Below are 21,834 nucleotides of genomic sequence, written 5' to 3'. Positions count from 1 at the left end.
ACAGAATTTAAACTAGGAAACCCTGCTCACTCACCACCCTGATTGCCATGTGTCATCTTTATTTTAAGAAGTCCATATTATGCAACAGGAAAAAAAGATTTTTTTGTTTATGAAATATATAATTTTGTGCAAGGACATTTTGTTAATCTTAACAAAAATGAACAGCTAATTGGATCTGAAAAACTATTAACCTTACTTGAAAAGAAAAAGCATTTAAACTTCGGAATATAAAATGTGTGGTATGATAAGCAGTAATAAAGGAGTTTTTTTTTTATTTGTTAGCAACATATACTGATAACTTTAAATTGTATAACAGTTAAAACTGGAAACAAGTTATTTCTTGAGTTATTTATACTTCTATAAGTTCCGCAGTGGACTGATCGTTAAGACACGGCTCCCAGCAGATCACCGAAGTCAAGCATCACTGGCTATGGTCAGTGTGCGGGTGGGTGACCACTTGGATCAGCCTGCGTAGGGACCAAGGGTGTGCGGTATTGGTCCTCGTTAAAGTGCTCGACTTCGCGTGCAGATCGTCGGGCTATCGAAGCGGGGGTGCCATCCCCTCTGCAGAGGATTAAAATTGTGATGGCATGTCTTCGGATCATCCTCAGGGATGTTTCCCAGACCGTCGCCAATAGCCCATTGTGCAGCTCTAGTGCGACGTAAATGAACAACTTTTAAAAATTTTGATGTAGATGTTAATATTTATAATTGGCCTAATCAGACTCTCTTATTTGTTTTGTTTATTCATTTTTTTATACTTAAACATTTTTTTCATAATTTTGGACCTTTTTTTTAATTCATTTTTTTCAACCACTAGCTTATAAAAATGACGAGATATCTCAATGAAGATAAATTTATTTTTTTACAAGTCATTATTTAATGCAAAAAAAGTGAAAAAAATATTTACAAAAAGAGCATGTGAATTTGTGATGACTTTCAAACGAATTGAAATTAAGAAAAATAACTTGTGTTATATTCATAAATGAAAATGGTATTTTGATTGATAGAGCTATATTTTTCTATTAATTATGGTTATCAATTAATGCAGTTTCAATAATTTAAAGCTATATTTAAGTTATAGTGAGGCTTTATAACTAACACTGAGATAAGTGCATTTTATTAACATCAGTTGACCAACTAAGATTTTTTTCTTTATGTAATTTTTCTCACCTTTTTCTTCAGTTTAATTTAGATCAAAGGAAAATTTAGATTCAAAGGAATTAAAACACTTGTGTCTTAAACACAAAATATTGTGTATATAGGGAAATTCTATGAATTATTTGTTTCAAATGTAACCTTAAACATTTTTCAATACTGTACAACATGTCTTCATGGAAATCTATTAAAATGAACAACAATGGGTCATACTCGTGCACCAAAGACTTTTTAATGAAATAAATTATTTACAAAAAAAAAAAACAATTTTTTATGTTATTACACATTTAGGAAACATGAAAGTTCATAAATATCTCTTTGAAACAATATAAAATACATCAAATATACTTGTTTATTTTTGTTTAAACAAAATAAAGTAGTTTTTTAAATTTAAATACAGAATACTTTTGATCTCCATTAAAAATTTTCAATAAGAAAATAATAAGTTATATTCATCACAATTTTTTTTCACCTCTTCATATCAATTTAAATTGGTTGTGAGTCGAAAGACTTTATACAATGTGTAACGTGATTGTTAGTTGGCATAAAATATCAAAATACTTCTGCATTTTTTAAAAGACACTCACAGAAGAGCAAAAAAAAATTGACATCCTTAGCACAGAAAAAATATCACATAACTATTCACCTGAAGAGAAATAAATTTCTACCCACTGCTCAAGGAAAAATTGCAGAAAATAAATATTAATTGTCTGCATCATTTATGATAAAAAAAAATTTCAAAGAGTGAATAAAATTGGCCTAACCATTTTTTTTTTCCTGGAAGCTTAATTTCTGTTATTTCAAACAATCAAAAGTGAAAAACTGTTATAAATTAGAAACATTTAAATCATAAAAATTACCTTTGTTTTTTAAAAAGAAACATTAAATAAATTTAAAAACAAAAGGACAATTTTGTGTGAAAGCAAAGGGATAAAAATTACATATCATCCAAATTATACATTTTAAGCTTCCTACTAATAGTGACCGGTACACGTTAAATCTTTTGGGTCACAAAGTCTTCCAAAGAAACCTCTGAGGGTACTAGATTGGAGATTGATCATTCTCTGCTTTGGTTCAAAATTACGATCTGTAGATCTATGAAGAGTCTGCTCAATAAACTGGTGTGGCAAGAAGTCGAATTCTTGGCCAAAGAGGGCGCCACTGGAAAACAAAAACAATCGCACCCTCAGTGCCTTAATAGGGTACGACAACAACAACAAGGCTCCTACTGATTTTAATGATCTTTAGGGTTGCTCTTGTTAAAGGAATCAAATGCTATTTGAAACTCATTATAGCTCATAGAAAATATTATTTCATTCTTTAAATCAAATTAAATATAAACTGAAAATTGCTGTCAATAACTGATTGTTATTGAACAAACAATAATATTAAATCATATTAAGAAACTTTATTTATAATTAGTAAATATTAAACAACTAGCTTTTATGTTAAACATAATGTAGTTGATATATCACAACCAATTGAATTTGATATTAAGCATATTTAAAATGTTATTAACATATAAATGGTACATTCTGAGATATATTTTCTTTTTATAAAACTTAGATAATAACAATGAGTTTTGTCATCACTGGCAATTACAACATCACAATAGCATTTTATAATAAACACCAATATATTTCCTTTAAGTTTTGATTTTTTCCAAACTTAAATATAAAATATTACATCCAATCTCTGTAAATGCTGATGGGTTTTTTTTACGTATTAATTGTATGCATATAACAAGAAAAAATATTTGGAAATACAAATTGCATTCAGATACAACTTCAGTACACATAACAATGTAACACTCTATCATATAAGCTCAATTTAAAAAAACAAAATAGACATCAAAGAACATCCTCAAACATTATATATATATATAAAATTATAGTACTACTTAAGACATTTTTATCTCAACTTCATACTATTTATAAAGTGCTTAATAACAATTATATTTTCACCATAACAATTTACAAATAATGCTTATAAATACAGCTGCTCTAAAATTGTAAGTGTACTCACATTCATTTAATTTAAAACCAGCCATTTATTTATTAATTTTCAAACAAAAATTCTGAAAAAAGAAATTGATATTTATTTCCTGAAAGTTTCAAGTGATTGTACATTTAGAATTCATACAAAATTTGATAAACTTTAATGTGTCAAATAAGTGAATGCCCTTTTAACATTCTGGTTCTTTCTTCAGCAAGCAGAAAATTGCATTTCTTGTTGTTGAGTAGAAAATTACATTTTCTGCCCAACTATCTAATTTTCAACATCTCTTTACTAAGGGAAAAGGAAAGGAACAACTGCACAAATTTGTAAAAGAGCTAAGGGACTAATGGCTGATGAGAGATGACCATTATTGAAAGAAAAAAATTTCTTAATGAACATTTCATGCATCAGATACTATTTATATGTAACTATATTGCACATAATGAGTATTTTTTGATATGTTTGTTACAAAATATGAACCATAATTTTGATTTCTATAACATATTACAGTGACTTCGTTCCTTTTTAAAAAATTTATGAAATTACCCTTAGTTGAGAAATTTTGATTCAGATTATACTATATGCAACAGTTAAAGTCAAATTAAATTCTTTAGTAGGACAGAAAAATTAAATTATTTTTAATTTTTGTAACTTTTTTTCTAAATATTCAAGAATATAAGACAACAGAAATAAAAATAAATGGAGAAACAAATTCCCAGAATATTGGGGAAAAAACATACATTGAGGTTGAAACTACTTTGCTTAGTTTTATCAATTTTCTTGCCTTTCTGAAATGGTGGGATGCTTATGCTTTACCAGTAACATTGATTGCCATAAGTTGCTATGCCAAAAGCACCTTGAGCAAAGTTACATTTGTGGAAGCCCAACTACACAATGTTTAGGAATTACTTCCCATTAAGTCATTATTGACAAAATATGTTCATATTTATGTTCAGATCTGCTGTAAAAAGAATTTTTTAAATTCATGTGCTGATCCTTAAGTTTTTGATGTGGGGCATCTCAATCAGCTTTAAAAATGAAGAGTAGTAAGTGTTCTCTCTATATAAATAAAATTTAAAAAAATAAAATTACATAAACAAAATTTAAAAGCAACAATATGACAAATCATATTTTTAACATAAAGTTCATATTTTTTTTAAGAATCAGAGTTCTTACTGTGTCATATAAGTATACAGTTTATTTTAATTTTGCATTTTCAGGGCATTAAACTTGGTCTTACGTAATGTGATTGCAGTCCATTCATACAGTAAGGATGGATATCTATTACTTTATTTAGCTGTTTATAAATGGCAAATGTATCTAAATGCTTAACAAAACAAAATCTTAACCAGCCCTTATGCTATTCTAAAATAATAATAATAATAATAAATTGTTAAATCTAAAACAAAATCACATTCTCATGTCTTCTCCCATGTCAATATTCAGCTCCTTGATCCGGTTTCTAGATCTCCAGACTTTGAGGGTGAAATCATCACTGGCCGTTACCAGCATTTCAGGATCTTTAGGGTTGAAAGCCACAGAGTTGACCACATCTGTATGAGGCAGCTTCGCCAGGCAGTTTCCATAATGGCGATCCCACAAATATCCACGTTTATCCTCAGCACCACTGAAACCATAACAATACATTAACTGAAAAAAAACTTTTTTTTTTCTCCTCACCATAAGTGAAAATTCTCAAATGTGATGAATAACACATACAGAGTAAGTAAAACAATAGTTTTAAACAATTTATTAATTGAACAGAAGATATAACACAATGTGGACTAAATCTTAAAGACAGTTTGAAACACAACTTTATGTAAAACTATGATTATCCAACACCCAGAAGTATGTCAAAAAACTAAAATTCCAAGATAGTAGGGAGTACTCAGTCAATTAATTTTTTTCTTCCATTTTACAAAATGTTAACCGTCACAAAATAAAAATAACATTGAAATTTTTATAAAACTAATTATTTCATTTTATAAAGTACTAAGTTAGCTGATAACAACTTTTATCAAAATTTACACTTAACAAAATTTTAAAATAATATTCCAAGTTACTACTAAAACCTAAAAAAAATTCAGACTTTCTTTTAACAATATTAGAAAATTTTAAATATTTTTTTCTAAAAAAAATCAAAATTGTGTACTGATTTTTTACTAATTAAAAAAGACATGCATGCTGTTGGGCAACTGAAAAATAAACAGTGCTTCATCATAGATTTGAAGAAAAGTGATTTGACAACTATTTTCTTTCCCTTGCTAATACTAACAACACAAAAATAAAATCTTAAGAATCTGATGAAAAAAAATTATTTTTTGAAAAAAAAGCTTTGCAATATTTAACCAGTTATAACAAAATACTAAAAAGCCAACTATACAAATATCTCAATTTTGAATTTTCTGTTTCTTACGTTGACTTTTCTATTGCAAAGCAATATGACAAAAATAAATAAATAGAAATCTTTTGTTAAAAGATTTCAGCATTATCCACTAAGTAGTTTGTCAATTATTTATGTTATGCTTGAAATAAAAAATAAAACAGGTTACCTAGCAACATATTGATCACTAACATCCAGAAAAATGAAGAAACATTCATCGTTTGGAGTGTAAGCTTTATGAGATCTGAGCATAGTACCAACTTCTTTTAGAGTGCAAAGATCAATGACATGTATATCTATCTCTTGGGCTATGGGTGGAGGGCTTAATGGATTATCTATCACATAGTTCTGAGGCCATGGCCTACTGTTCACATACAGGTATCTATGAGAAAACACAAAATAATTAAAGCTATTGAAAGAAATCCACCAAGAATTGCTTCATTGAAACTTTTGCTGTTTATGACTAATGATTGGTAAAAGTAAAACAAGCAAATGCAGTGAATTTAGATTAAAAAAATAGTTTTTCTTAAAAAAAAACTTAATGTAACTTTTAGGTTTTAAAATGTTTTCCAACCATTTCAAGCATAATTGTTAATTTAATTTTTCCACATTGATCCAGCTAGCTTCAACATTTGGTAAAACTTTTTTTTAAATTTAGCTTATAACTTTTTTATCAATTGAATCTCAAGAAGAAAAAAAAAACGTTTTACAAAATTAGTCAAATAGTTCTTTAAAAAAACAAATTTAAACATATATATATATTTTTTTAAATTTAATTCAGAAACTGTTCTACCAATTGGAATCATATTTTTTTAATTGCAGCAACCACCCATATTTTGAAGTTCAAAAATCCAAATCCATCGGAAAAACGAATGTTTTTTAAGAGCAAACTGTTTTTGTCTAATTTTAAATTTGAAATATTGTTCGAACAAATAAATTAGCATATTTATAGTAAGGCCCTCCAACCATTCACATTGAGTCTTTGTACATGAAGATCGGATCATTAGATTAAAAGTTATTCAGGGTGATTATTTTTTGTGGCTTGTAAACAACTTTATAATCGATAAAAAAATTTAGATATTAAGACCCATTTTTAATTCAAGCACACATTTTCTGTTAAATACTAAAAAATTACAATTTAGGAAAAAGATAAACATTCCAAGAATTAGAAAAACAATCCAAGGATTAAGTAAATGTTCAAAGAGCCCAAGTGAGGAATTCAACAACCTGAATATCCATCCACTAGCTGTGCTACTGCTTAAGTGTCAAGTTAAGTGTCACTACTTTTACTCAATGAAGTTATACCACTAATAGCATTTTTGGCTCTTTGTTTGAAAAATATATTCAGTAATGAGTGAGTGATTTCCAAATGATTTTGCTTACAATTTTTTGTAAAACAAGTCATTCTGTTGGCGATCCCTTATAGTCCTGGTAAAAACAAGTAAAAATAAATTTTAATATCTGAAAATGTTTGATATCATACATAAGAATAAGAAAAAGAAACGAAAAATCTGAATTCTGTATGTATTTGCTATTCTGATTACAGAAAAGAAAACTATTTTAGCCAAATACAATTAAAATAATAATAATAATAATTCCGAGATCTAAAACTGCTATTTTAAATTTCTATTCTTAAAAACTTTTCTTGAATAATTTTATGAACAGGGGTCTGTTCAGGTAGTTTTTGAGTTAAAAATGAAGTTTTTTTTTCCTTCTTTTCCATGATTTCATTACAATATACATTCTTTCTCAAACCGCCCATCTTTTGATCATTGTACTTTTAAAAAGATTGCATGATGAGGAGAAGCTCATTCCCTTTGAAACTATTTTTTGTGCATGGTGTCTTATGAAGTTTTAATTTATATTTATTAGTTTAACACCAGTTTTAATAATCGCAACAAATTATTTAAAATTAAGACATACTTTATTTATCCAAGAAAGTCACACATTAGAATCTATAACTAAGGATTTTTTTTCTTGGTTAATGGGGGCACTTGGGTCTATCTTCCCACCAGAATCCCATTTTCCAATCAGGCCTCAGAAAAGCCAGAATTGCTACTCTCTTATCATTACCCAGTGAGCACCTATGGCTAAGCCACGGCGTTGGAGTAGCGTCGTGCACGTCATACAACCACAAACCCGTTTATAGGGTGGGTTATATTCACTCAATCACGCAGAAGAAAGGACATAGAACACAGAGGGAGATAAAGAAACATCCATGCCCTGAGCGGGATTCGAACCCGCAACCATCGGCTCCTCAGTCAGGCACGCTAACCACTCGGCCACCTGGTCGGCTAACTAAGGATTATTCCTTTAGGCATTTACATATATACCTGATGTTGTTTGAAATACGTTAGTTTGAATTGTTCATACACCCTGAGGATAAAATATCAGAAATCAGATTTATAAAACCAGAAAATAAAAATTCAGGCATAAATTTTTTGACCTCTAGGAAATTTTTTATCTGTAAAAAAATAAAAGTTAGACAAGTGTGGAGTGAAAATACCTGTGGTCAGGAGAGAGTCCCATTCCAATGATGTGTCCATGCAAATCAATGACATGGTCGATTTTATCAAAGTAATGCATGACACTCTGCTCATCATACCAATTGGGAGATGCAGTTGGGTTTCTTTCTTGCCTCTCAGCAATACGCTGCACCAATGTGGGAGTCTCTGTGATTCGCTCAGCAAATCTTTACAAAAATATTTTAATGTACAAAACAGTTTTTATTGCAACAAAAAAATTAAAAAACAGTGCAACTTACTTATTGCAATACAAATTTAAGAAGAAGGTTAATTTTTATTATATAATAACTTTGAACATGAGGCTTTACTGAATGATACGTCGAGATGTAACGAATAATGATTAAGTATCCGGCAGCAGAATAGCAACATTTTTTAAAATCATTAATAATTATTACCTGTTATTCATAAGTAATTTTTCTCATTATTGAAGACTAATCAAAACTTAGCTATATTATTGGCATGGGATCTTAATTTAACTTTTTTACCTTGCCATATTTTTAGAAAAAAGTAACAATAAAAAATAATGATAATTAGAAACGCTCTTTAATGCAGAGTCATAATAAAAACATTGAAAAAGTTAATACAAAAACCAAACGGAACAAAAAGTTCATTCATAAAGGTGATTTCATACGTTGGTACTTTTTTCTCTTTAGAAGACTTTAACTTAAGAGAAATAATGCATAATGTAACGTGTGTAAATGCAATAAGCTTTAAAACTGAAATCTAATTGACAACAATCAAAAAGAAAGATCCAAAGCTTTGTCGAATTCACATATAAGTTGACTTTGACTTTTTTTAAACAAATTAAAATTTTTTGTGTTGAAATAATTCAACTTTAATCATTTACAATAAAAAAGCAAAAATCATTACATTTAAATGAATCTTAAAAATTGTCAGAAATAAGGAATTATTTTTACTTGAAGGGCTTAATCCGCTTGAATCCAATTTGGTGTGGTGTGTAAGTCAAAGAGCCAGTGGTAAAAATTAAGAATTTCTCTCTTGGGTCTAGAATTTTCCCAACACTCCCGTCCTCTTCCAAACTATCTCCTGCCTCACTCTCTTCTTCCTCTTGCTGAATGTTGGTCTTCTTCTGAGACAGTTTACGAGACTTCATCTTTCTTCGACCAAAATGCTGCTGTTGGCAGTTCTCTTCCTCTGAAGACACCAAAAATTTAGTTTAATTAGAATCAAGCTCTCTGAAGAAAGTTTCTCTTTTGAAACTACCTAACAAGGCATCATTTATATCTTATGAGAAGCGAGAATTAGTTAAAATGTTTTTCAATCACTTTAAAAACAGAATAGAGCCTTTTTAGAAGTTAGATGAAAAAAATTATGAATATCTGCTAAAAGATTTATATTTTGGGGTTTGAGATAAATGTACCGTTACCCTTCAAACTTTGGCAAGGCTGTGATCTTTTAATTGAATTTTGGTAACAGTTACCCAGGTTCAAAAATAGACAATTAATGAATTACATGAAACATTTAACCAGTAAAATTAAATTTCATTATAACTATAAATTTTTAACAAACACAACTTCAATCATTTCCAGATGCCTTCATGTGTACAAAAATTTCCAATTTATACACTTTTAAATTTCTAAATTGTTATACTCAAGATAAAACTTTTCGATAAAAAGCACTTTTAAATTTCATATGCATAACATTCAATTAATTCACACTAAAAGAGACAATTACGAAATAAAAATACTTGCTCATTCTAAATCTACAAAAACATTTAAACTTTAGGTCATTATATTCCTACAACCGATAATTAGAATCAAATATCCAAGGCTCATCTTAAAATAGGTATCTTAACACCTGATAGAAATAATTTAAAATTCGGGATAAAATGCTCTTCTAAAAAGTTACTAAAAAGGTAAGAAATTAGAGTTTATAAATACAAAAGGAACTTGCAGATCACCTTCTGGAACGCCCACCGGGTTTGCAGCTAGACTTGTGGAGTAGGAGAACTTCGAGTTTCCGCCCGCCATTCAATTCTTTAAGCCCTCCATTAGTAAGACAGAGTGCACCAGGGAAACATTCGATTTTCAGTCGAGGAACGCTCAATTCTTGCCAACCGCCTTAAACTTAGCGACATTCAGTCTATCACTTGAAAAGATTCAGTCTCACAATAGTTGACGGGAGTCAACTATTCTGAGGCTTCAGATTAACTTTCTTCCAGACAACAGCTCATCCGATCAATGTTGCGTACCTAGTCGTTGCATCCAGAGATTCTTTCCAAACATCAACCTTTCAGCATTTCAGCCTAGATCAACTCACTCCGAGACTCCAGCTATATCTAAACTCTTTCTCGATGATACCGGCTCAGAACACAATTCTAGCAGCCATGATAGATCCCGTCAGCGGTGATGTCTCAACCCAACATTCCATCGGGCACGATCTGCACTCCCGTCGCACTGCTTTCTCCGCCACTCTTCACGCCTCTTATACTCTTTTCAGCAAGGCGAAATAATCCATACTGACCTGTTTACTCGCTTAAAAGTCATTCCGTATCTCGTGAACATCAGAACAAAAAAAAGATCCATTAGAAAAAACAGTCACAAACCCTCTAATCCGCTATAAAAGTGATAATACAAATCTCCTTAAATGTTAATACAATTAACTATCCACAATCTACCCCATAAATCCCATTTTAAAAGGATAAATAAAAATTTCTCATAAAATATCATCATTTTGATTGCATTTAAATTTTATCATAGTGGTGCCCCCTATTGAAAAATAACCCTTCTTTAAAAAGTATCTATAAAAAAAAAACTCCAATAAATTCCTATTTATTACATAAAGTACCAATTCATGTACAAGATAATAAATCTATCTGTAACTAATGAATTTTGATTCAATAATGAAGTTATAAATGAAACCATATCTATTTTAACTATTGAAAAGAAAAAATACGGTTACCACTGAGTCCACTCCACTCTTCATCCCATGGAAGCAGGGGGTCTTCAAAGTCAGAGCTAGTGTTCTCTTCTTCTTCACTCGACTCAGATTGGACCTCAGCACGACGGTATTCTTGACTGTACCTTATCGGACTTTCCATGGTGCATGCCTCTTTACTCTCAGCAGTGAAGTGAACCTAGAAATAATACTATGTTCAAGTGCATGTTTCAAAAACACATTGTCAAGAAAATATAAAAACTCCCAACAATAATACACTTTTTTTACTATAGATTCACTGATTATTAGACTCTAGGTCAATTTTACTATAGTGCCCGCCATTTATTAAAATCACTTTCGTTTTATGCTCTTTTGATTTTATTAAGCGGCTGATTTTATTAAGAGGCGATTCAGCATTTGAAGAAAAAAAATCCCATTTTTAAAATTCTAAATGCACACACTTCAAAAGCTGAAATAATGACAACATTAATGCTTTATTCAACTAATTTAATTATTTTAATAAAGTAAAACCCTATATAAGATTAAATTTACAAAACTTTTGCAAAAAACCGATCAATGGTTGCTTGAGTTGCACTATTTAAAATTAACTTTTCAACATCATTTGAGAGTTTATAGAAGTTTTTATAGTTTTCGATATTTCCTCCTCTTTGTTCTAAAGCTTGCCGCAATACATTAAGTGCTTTTCTGACTTCCGTTGAAGATGGCACTGATGAGTTTATTTCATCTTCTGAGTCTGATTCCTCCATTTCTTGATTGGAAATAACTTTGCAATTTTTGATGTCAGTAACAATTTCAGAATCAGATTTTTCTCCTGATGTTTGTAGGTGATCGTCAATAGCTACGTAACATGAAAAATTCTCGTCCATATCATTTTCTTCATTGCTGAGCATTTCTTCGAAACAGTTATCAGCTCCATCACCAGTGCTTAATCCACACTTTTTAAAGCAATTTGATATTGTTTGGGTTGAAACAATGTCCCATGAGTTACGAATCAAATGCATTGATTCCAAAATCGTAAGGGATTTCGATAGTTTGTTTGCAGTTAAGAGTTCCGAAGAGCTGTCACAGTCTATGTCACTAATGATTTTTTGAACAACCATTTTTCTGTAATGAAACTTGAATGATCTTATGATTCCCTGATCAAGGGGTTGAATAATAGCTGTAGTGTTGGGTGGCAAAAACACTAATTTAATGTTTTTCAAACTCAAGTCCTCATCAGCAGGGTGCGCAGAACAATTGTCTAAAAGTAAAACGACCTTTTCATTTTTCAGCTCCTTGTCCCATTCAAGAAGAAATTTTGTGAAGATGCTGGATGTCATCCATGCGTTATAGCTGTTGGCATAACTGGTGGGCAGGTGTTTTACTCCTTTAAAACATCGAGGTTTTAAACTCTTTCCTATCACTAAAGGATTTTTTTTCACAGTTCCTGTCATGTTGCATGTTAGCAGCACGGTTAGTCTTTCCTTCATTTTTTTACATCCACCAGTCGATTCATTTTTAAACAGCAGTGTGTGTTCAGGAAGTGCTCGGAAAAATAATCCTGTTTCATCTGTGTTGAAAATTTGCTCTGGTTTATAGTCTTTGATGAGTGTTGGCCACACGTTGTTTACCCAATCAGCGGCAGAGCTAAAATCAGCATCTTGCTTTTCACCATGCAATTTACGATAGACAATGTTGTTGCGTTCTTTCCATCGGGTTAGCCACCCATCTGTAGCTTTAAAATCAGAATCACCAAATAAGTTAGCAAAATCCTGTGCTTTGTGAAATAAAATTCCACGGGAAATTGGAATTCTTCGTTCGCGTGCATTTTTGAACATTCAATAAAAAGTAAGATAAGAATTCAACCCCTTCGATCCCCTGTTGAGTGAGATGGGTTTCTCCAAACTTCATTCAAGTCAAGGAATTGACACTGTTAAATTGATTTCTGCGAACTCGCCGCTTACCACCCACATTTTTCCTTAACTCTTACACTATGTATATCACAGGAAAGTGCTAACCACACCTGTTTTAGAGGTTTGTGAGTAACTGTTGCTTCTTCTAAAAAAATCTTTAAACTTCGAAAAATTAAAATTTTATAAATAAGAACAAAAAAAGCTAAAATATCGCACTTTTGATTTATTATGTAGTCAAAATTTTGATTTTAAAAAGCGGCGGTGTTGATTTTATTAAAGGATGTTTTTAACATGTATTAATATTGTAACGATTCAGGTCTTGCCGATTTGATTTTATAAAGCGGCTGATTTTATTATCCGGTGATTTTATTAGCGGCGGGCACTGTATATACATATTTTGAAAGATGTAATAATAATTTATGAAGAAACTTACAGACATTACTAATAAAGTTAATAATGCCAAATACAAAATAATATTTTTTTAAGAAACTCAAAATAAGAGATGAAAGGAGTACAAATTACAAGGCATTTTTCCTTCTGCTTCTGTCAAAGTAAGATAAGTAGAATCAAGGCTAAACAAAGAATTTATAGTAGCAAGGTTAAATTTTACCATTGATTCAATTTTTGCAAGTATCAATTTATATAATTAAAGTTAATTTCAAATTTTTGTCAATGCTTATTCGAACTAAAAACCAAATGTAAGTAGTTTTATATTTTTCTTAATCTAAGCTAAATGTGAAGAACACTTTGACTTAAATTGTAGAATTTTGCTAACATACATAAATATAAAGAAAAATTTAACAAATTAAAAAGTATTTGCCTTCCTTTAAGGAATTTTAGGCTTTGGAGAGTCCTGGTCCTTGGAGAAATTGTCTCTGTTGAAAAAATTGGGTCTACTGATCAGCGACCGTTATATAAGAGACTAGAAAGGAGGACAGAGCATTACGACTGGTAGTATGAGTGTTACAAACCCAGTCACAATACAGTATTTAAACTTCAGTCAACAAAAAATCATTCATTTACCTTAATATCCTGGGGAAAAGAACCTTTGGCCAGTTCTAGTGTCCGCCCTCTCACACGAGACCAGTTATTAGCTGCCACAGCATCTCTGGACACAGGGTTTCCGTGTGTAACAGTTTCAGAAGATGAGTGGGGTTCTTTAATGCTGTCAAGTTTGAAATCTGACATGTGACAGTTAGCCACAGTAATAGTACGTATTGAGCTGGCTTTTCTGTTGTAAAACTTAAACAGACGCTTCACAATGGGCTTTTTTTCAGATTCAGATTCCTGCCATGCCTTGTTTAACCACAATGCTGAACAAGAAACTAAATGTCCAAGAAAATGAAGTCTCCCAGACAGCAGATATTCATCTGTGTACCAGGTACCAAAAATATCATATGGCTTATTCAATACACGACACTGGAGAGTAAAATTTCCTAAAAGAAATAGTCATTTAAGATTAAATAATAAAATATCGAAAAAAATAAGAAATTTCAACAATTTTGCTCAGATAAGTTTTTCAGAAGTAGAAAAATAAATACAGCAGAAAAATTTTCAAGAGTTTTTATACTAATATTTATTCTACACAATATCTTATGTTAAATTTCATCAACCACAAACCATAAAACACAGATTACGCCACTATATTGAGGTCGGAATTTCAGGGCTGCCACTGGATGAAAACAAGAAAAATAGTTGCTTTAGTTGCATCATATATGAAAAAAAAGTCTCCTAAATAGTCTCCAAGATATATAAAATAGTGGCTAACATCATATCCTCTTCGAATATAATTTTAATTACTTGTGCTGTAATAGCATAAAATTCAAATAACATGCAGTTAGATACTCATATTTTATAAAAAATGTACATTTATTTGAGGATTTGCAAACAATATATTCTTTCACACTACGCATAAAAACAGGTAGTTTTATTTTTATCTGTTACAGAACAGTTGAATTTGAAACTTGAATTTCCTTTCTCAGTTCTAATTTGCAGCTGCTTAGTTTAGATATTTAAAAAAAAAAGAAATATTGCAATTTAATTCCGTTTTATTTTGTTTATTTTTCATAACTGACACATTTCCAAATTTTAATGCTATCAAAAAAATTATGATCACAACTCGACGAAACGAATATCACCATATACCTTTTTTTCTATTCTAAATAGCTCTAAAAAAATTAACAACACATTTGGAGTAATTAAAGACAATTTTTTTAATTTTGCTACTTCGTTCAAATTAAAAGAGGGGAAAAAACGTAATCCTCAAAGATATTACATTAGCGTTCTGAAGCAGGAGGAGCATTCACGTAGAGCGAATACCAATTCCATCAGTTTGATTGGTTAAATATGCCTGTCATGCTTTTGACATCAAACAGTGAGAAATAATAAAGTTAGGATCAAACGAAAGAGCGGCAAAAAAAGTGGGGGAAGGGGGAAACTCATGAAGCTATTCTTCATTTTAGTCGTTTTGGCTTAAAAAAGTAGCCGATTTTAAGCAACTCATTGCAAATTAGTTGTTTTTACTCATATTTCTTCTAAAATAGTCGCCATAGTTGCTATTGCTTTAAAATAGTCGTTTTAGTCGCCTCTTTAGTCTCCTATGGCAGCCCTGGAATTTAAAAAGAAGGAAAATGCTATTTGAAAAAGCAATGTCAATGATTTTAATCAAATATAAATATGAATAAGTATAAAAAACAAAATGCTACAGAAATAAATGATTGAAAATAATTGTATTTCAAAAATCCTAAATTTCACCATGGTCAAACTTTTATAAACTCTGTTATTTTTAAAATAAATTTGTCTTGTTCTCCCCTCTTTTATAACATCATATTTTGCATGATTAAGGGTTTTATTCAAAAACAAGATAGTTCAATTTTTGAGGTTTAAACTATTTTAAGATTTAAAAAAAAAAATTATAAATCTAGTAAGAATGTAATACTAAATCTAGAAAAGGTAAACATTTTTCGGTAAATATAAAAATTAATAAAACAGAAATATAGCACTATACAAAATAAGCTTGAAGTTTTCAACTAAAATTTCCTATCTTTCATTAAATATTATGACAGTAAATAATATTGCAACTATAAATTCTATATTTCTGTTGGGACTTTCTGAAGTCTGGAAAATAGATTTTCAAAGAGATAAGCTTTAAGGCAAAGAAACATCAAAGCCTGTGTTGTTCAATAAAAAATGAAAAATAATTGATAATATTAATTTTTACTTTATGACATCTTGTTATTTATTAAATGACTTTTAATTAACGAAAGTGTGTTTAGCATAATAATCTACAAGTCACTAATAAAATGAAATAAATAATGAAAAAGTAAGCAGAGTATATGCTTCATTTTCTCTTCCATGAATGCAGATTTCCTCTTTGAATTCTATTTGTAGAGAAGAATTAGGAGTTACAAATATTCAGATGAAAAAACAAATTTTAAATTGGAAAGGAAAATTGACCCCATTTAATAAAAAGAAAAAAATATTATTAAAATGTGAAACATATTTATCACAGGGTTGGCAAGCTTTTGACACATGACGGTTTTTACCGTCATGTCAAAAACCTCTTTGTCAAAAACGTCAAACTGTAAAAAAAAAACATAGTTTTGTTAAAACTGCATTTTTATTTGAGTTTAACTGCTTATAATTTAAAATTAATTCATTTTTGGGCAATAAAACTAGAAAAAAAGTTGTTAAAAATTATTTAAGAACAGATTCTTGCATTTTCCCAACATGAGTATATCAAAACATACTATTTGAAGTAAAATATTAGGATACTAAAAACAATTTCAACATTTCCAAGCATCATTTTGTTTGGCATATTACATTACTGAAGAATGTCAAGATTGATTACTTTCATTCTTAAAATCTTGCTATGAGAAACACATGTACACATAAAAAGAAAGCCTCATAAAATAAACTTTTCTTATCAATTCTGCTTTCAATATTTTACACAGAAATGAGACATGAAAAAGCCTGGGAAATCCTTTTAGAGTTTCCTTGCAACATTGCACTAACCTTTTGTTATCATTATCATCTATATCATTTTGTTATCATATCCCTCTATATTTCTATATGAATGTATTATATCCTTCTATAAGAATACATGTATATAGTTGCAAAATCAATAGCAATCATTTACAACATTTATTTATGAAGGCAATTATGTCAAAATAATATATTGTCCGCTATATGCCATAAATTAAAGAAAACAGTAGGCTTTGACAGTTTTTACCACTGTCATGTCAAAAACCAGTTATTGACGGCAAAAACCCAACCCTGATTTATCATTTACCATAGATTTTTGAATGAAAGAAAAAAGAAGCTGTTAATGGGTGTTTATTTTTTCAATCCCTTATTCAGCTGCATAAATATTTATTGTTAACAACTGAAGTTTGTTTTTCTTCAACTGCTCTTGTCTTTTCAATAATTCCTAAGTGTGCTAATTGAAAAGACAGAATAAATGGTTAATGCATCAAGCAAAAATAAAATTTTCCATTTGTAACATTTTGAACAAAATAAACGTTTAAAAATGGAATATTTTTTCGAAAAAAAAAAGCTGTTTAGTGATTGTTAAAAAAGGTTTTAGAAAATTGAGGTTTCCTGAAAATATATACAAACCAGTCTAGATGTGGGACTTTCTACTGTATTTGAAAATAATATCTTATTTTCTCAGTCTAGAAAAACATAAATTATGTGCTATAAAATTGCTTATGCTGCTGAATGGGGAAAAAAATTATCAAATGAAAAAATTATCCCAATATGTATGAATAATTTTAAAAAATTTGAAAGAAAAAGATTAAATATTTTTAAACAATCGTTATGACTTTATTTAAAAGTGTTACATTTGGGGATCATTTGCACTCTTTTTATTGGTATTATTATAGCAAACAACTTACTTTGAAGATTGAATACTGCAATCTCTCCTGATGCTGTGTGAGCACCAAAATGAACACCAGATACTAAGAGAAGAGTGTCTGTTTCATTGAACTGAGAAAACTGTGTGTAGTTCCAACTGAAAGACTTCATATCCGTACTGTGACAAACTGTTGCCGGGTAGGTAGCATTCCACACCTGAAATATCACATTAATTACGATATTTTCATTCATCAGGTATGACACAATAAAGGTCACTTCTGGAATTTTTCTTAGGAGAGATATTATATATCACAATTACGTTTTAAACTTTTGTTTTTAAACAAATATTACTTTATTTATTTCAAAAAATATTGAAAGTACCAAGAAATCTTTTTACAAAAATAAAAAAAATGTGTCTTCAGTACGAAACAAACTTAACAATTTGATGAAAGCTCGGAAAGACAACCCTTGTATTAATAGTTCAAAAAAAAAAAAATAGTCTGAATATCTTGCGGTTTTAAAGTAGGAACATAAGGTAAAATGGAGAATACTTGCCAGTGATAAGACGAGCAGTAGCTGGTCGCCCACAACATGCGTTTGTTGAAAAATTTTATTTCAGATTTTAGCTTTAACAAAGCTTTTCAGTTATTAAAGTTGGTCTAAGTCCAAGTCCATATTAACTCCAATAATCTGATAGTCTATTTCCAAGTACTAGATAATTAAACTTTGAACAAAAAGAAACTAAACACTTTCATTCTAAAGAGCTCAAAAGTGAAGTGAAATGAAAAACGTAGCAAGTACCTCAAGTTACAAACATTTGTTCTCCTGAACAATTGCTCATAGTATTTTCTGTTTTTATTCCTCTCTTGATCTAGCAATTTTTTATACTTTCTATGACTTTTTCTTTAACTTGGATATTAAAAGATTCTGGTCATTTTAAATTATCTTAGATAAGACACAATACATAGAAACCTAATTTTAGTTCGAAGAAGAAAAATATGTTGAAGACAAGAATTTAATTTTTGGAGACTTAGATTCAGATTTATAAAACAAAAGAGAATAATTTTCTTCAAGATTAACATCCATTACTTTGAAACTACATCATCAAAGAGAAAAGAAATTTCAAATTCCTTGTAATTTAATTCATTTTTACACCAAAATTGCAGCATTTAATTCAGAGTTAAAATTTTTACTAGCCAGCTTGCGAGTGGTGGTTGAATATTTAAATCGGGCAAGTAAGTTTTGTCTTGCGAAATATTGCATTTCAAATCAAACTATCATAATTACATCAGATTTTTACAATAGACTTGATTGGGTCTCAGGATTCTAAATTCCCTAAGAAGATCTGCTCAGAATTTCTATAAATACAGCACAGAACCCGTTATCCGGAAATCAGAAAACCGGAAAACCAAAAAACCGGAACGAAATTCGATAAATTTTCTCGCCATTTAAAAAAAAAAAAAATTTTTTTTTCCTCGTAAGATTTCGCGATTTTTCTTTCTTTTTTTAAAGATGTTTACCTTACCATCATTTTGGAAATAATCATTAGTGTATTACTTCATCGTTTTTTCTTCTTTTTAAGATTATTTCCAAAAATATATATTTTTTTAGTTGGGTTTAACAATAAAAAAACGGCTTTTTGTAGCGATTCAGAAAACCGGAAAAATCAGTTATCCGGAATAGCGATGGTCCCGACCGTTCCGGATAATCGGTTCCCTACTGCAGAAAATTTCTATGTTTCTTCAGAAATGCTATAATAGAGTTTGACCATAGAGCTGCAACTGACAAATGGTATTTAGCACAAAAGGCAGTGGTAAATAAATATAAAGTGCACGCTATAGGATGGGGGAAACTTTTCATGATAAATTCTGTTTCACATGAATTAGTAATTATTAATTTAAGCAAAAGAAATGTGAGATAATGTAATGCAAGAATAAACCATAAGTTTCAAATGCTGAATTTTTTTCAAAATATCAAAATGTGTGGAAATTATGACAGGATTGGATTACTTAAGATTACATAATCTACCTAATTTGTTTGTATTTTGATTTTTTTAACTAATCATTTGAAACTTTCTGGTTTACATTCGATTTACATGAACTCACTGTTTTTTAAACCTATCACAATAACGTTTTAACTTTCTACATTCTTTTCTAATTTTAATCCTCAAAAACTTCTTTATACTAAATCTGTAAATATTTGAAAAATAGATGAGCAAAAACTTCAGTCTAACTAGTACCTTTCAAACTGAAATTTCAAGCCCTGGTTTAATCCATCTGCACAAATTATTCCGTTTCATCCTTAAATACTTGTCTTTTTCCTTAGAATAATACAAATTCCTCTAATTTTCTTTCATTCAGTTAAAAGAAATACATAATAAAATCACTTAAAAAAATTATCCGACCAAAAAATATTTTGTCGAATTTCTCATTTCCTAAAAAAGATTAAAAATTACAGTTTCAGTAAAACCAAACTTTATCTTATTTGTTATTTTATGCAATCAGGCAAGATTTTCATAAATAATTTATGAAAATTCTCACCCCATTCAATTAAACCAGGGATTATAAATCTGCAACTTTGTTTCTTATTTTTTATGATTACAAAAGTAAACATTGAAAATATGATTATTTTACAGAAAAATACTCTCCTCCCCAAATTTAAAAAATTACTTCTTTGAATAATTTAAAATATCCCTTAAACTCACATGTTTACATTTCTTTTGAAAAGGAGCAGGATGCCTTCAATAAAATAGGCATTTTTTTCTACAAAATGGCATTTTCAAGGGAGAAAAAAGGCACTTTTTTCTCATGTAAAATAAAACTGCCAAATTAGATTTTTTACCATAAAATAATCATCACTTTTTCAATCCTAACTAGGGTCCAAAGTAAAAAAAAAATTTTTGTTTCGAAATATTTATGATATGTTTTTTCCCATTCAAATTCTGATTATGTATAAAATGTAGGACAGAATATTTCGTGACTGGAAACATCATTTATTGGATTTAAAAGCCAGTAAAGACCTTTGTAATGTTACGAAATTGTGGCACCTAGTTGAGTTACAACCAGTGGAGTCCACTCCTCTCCGAAAGCTCTGTGCCTAGAGCCCTTGAATTTCTAAATCATGTCTGGATTATCAATAATATTGACCACAAACAAAGAGGGAAATAATTTCATTACCTTAATATAACCATCCTTAGAGCTGCTTGCAAACATCTCTCCATTGTGTGAAAAGCTGACATGAAGCACCTGATGAGTGTGTTCAACCAGCACTTCAGTCTGATGTGTTGGTGTGTGATACTTCAGTCTCTTGTATTCATTGAACCAAGAATACTTACCAGGTGCTATTGGAATATTCTTGTCAATTTTAAAGTCATTGTGCAAAAGTCTCTTCCACAACAGTTCATCATTGGCGAGACGATGCCAATTCTTGCAAGTTTTCCTCACATTCAACAGATCTTTTGCACTTAAATGAGAAAAAATATACAATAATACTGGATCCGGGGTTATGTGCCATAATTCCGAGGCTTCCATTTTTTTTATTTTCAGACTAAAAACATCATTTTACTTAAAATACATTCAATCAATTCTGAACAAATCTATCCACTCTAAAAAGTATCCAGTGCAAAAATTCAACAAATTATTATATAAACAACGAGGCAAGTTTTTAATTATGGATATACTTTTTATTACCACAATTCTATTTTATAAAATACTTTTAACGTAAAACACAGCCTAGTTAAATCTCGGACAAATTGCAATTGCGTAAAATATTGATTGGACATTAATCTGAACAAATAAGGAGCTTAAAATTATTACGAAATACAGGAATTTTGCTATGAAAAATCAATGTCGTTATTGTATTTCTTGGATAAAGACGGGCAAGTAAAAATAAGTTTCATCAGAGAAACTCTTAAGCTAAAATACTCAAAAAATGAAGCAATTAAATAAGCTTCAACATATGCTGATCTTATAAATTAGGAATAACCCCAATTTTAAAATTATTCTTGTTTTTCGAACGTTTCCTCAAGCCGATTTCCAAACGTAAACAGATAAAGCTTAGCAGCTGATCGTGCAGCTATTTTCGGTTTTGGATCCTCGACATCAGC

At 29.8% G+C, this 21,834-nt stretch overlaps 1 protein-coding gene across 1 annotated transcript; it reads right to left on the bottom strand.

Moving 5' to 3' along the window:
* Positions 1-1,371: 1,371 nt before the first annotated feature.
* On the bottom strand, positions 1,372-21,826 carry LOC107449619 (F-box and WD repeat domain containing 5). The gene is made up of 8 exons (XM_016065201.3): positions 20,906-21,826; positions 17,771-17,945; positions 13,899-14,311; positions 10,987-11,161; positions 8,982-9,219; positions 8,046-8,231; positions 5,709-5,921; positions 1,372-4,783 (listed from the first exon to the last, which is right to left on the bottom strand). Exons 1-8 carry the CDS (start codon positions 21,257-21,259, stop codon positions 4,567-4,569), a joined length of 1,971 nt encoding a protein of 656 aa, XP_015920687.2. The 5' UTR covers positions 21,260-21,826; the 3' UTR covers positions 1,372-4,566.
* Positions 21,827-21,834: the final 8 nt, after the last annotated feature.

This window comes from Parasteatoda tepidariorum, chromosome 2 (assembly GCF_043381705.1).
Source record: "Parasteatoda tepidariorum isolate YZ-2023 chromosome 2, CAS_Ptep_4.0, whole genome shotgun sequence".
Classification (NCBI taxonomy): Eukaryota; Metazoa; Arthropoda; class Arachnida; order Araneae; family Theridiidae; genus Parasteatoda; species Parasteatoda tepidariorum.
The sequence above is the reverse complement of the archived record's forward strand: the minus strand, read 5'-3'. Positions and strand labels throughout refer to the sequence as shown.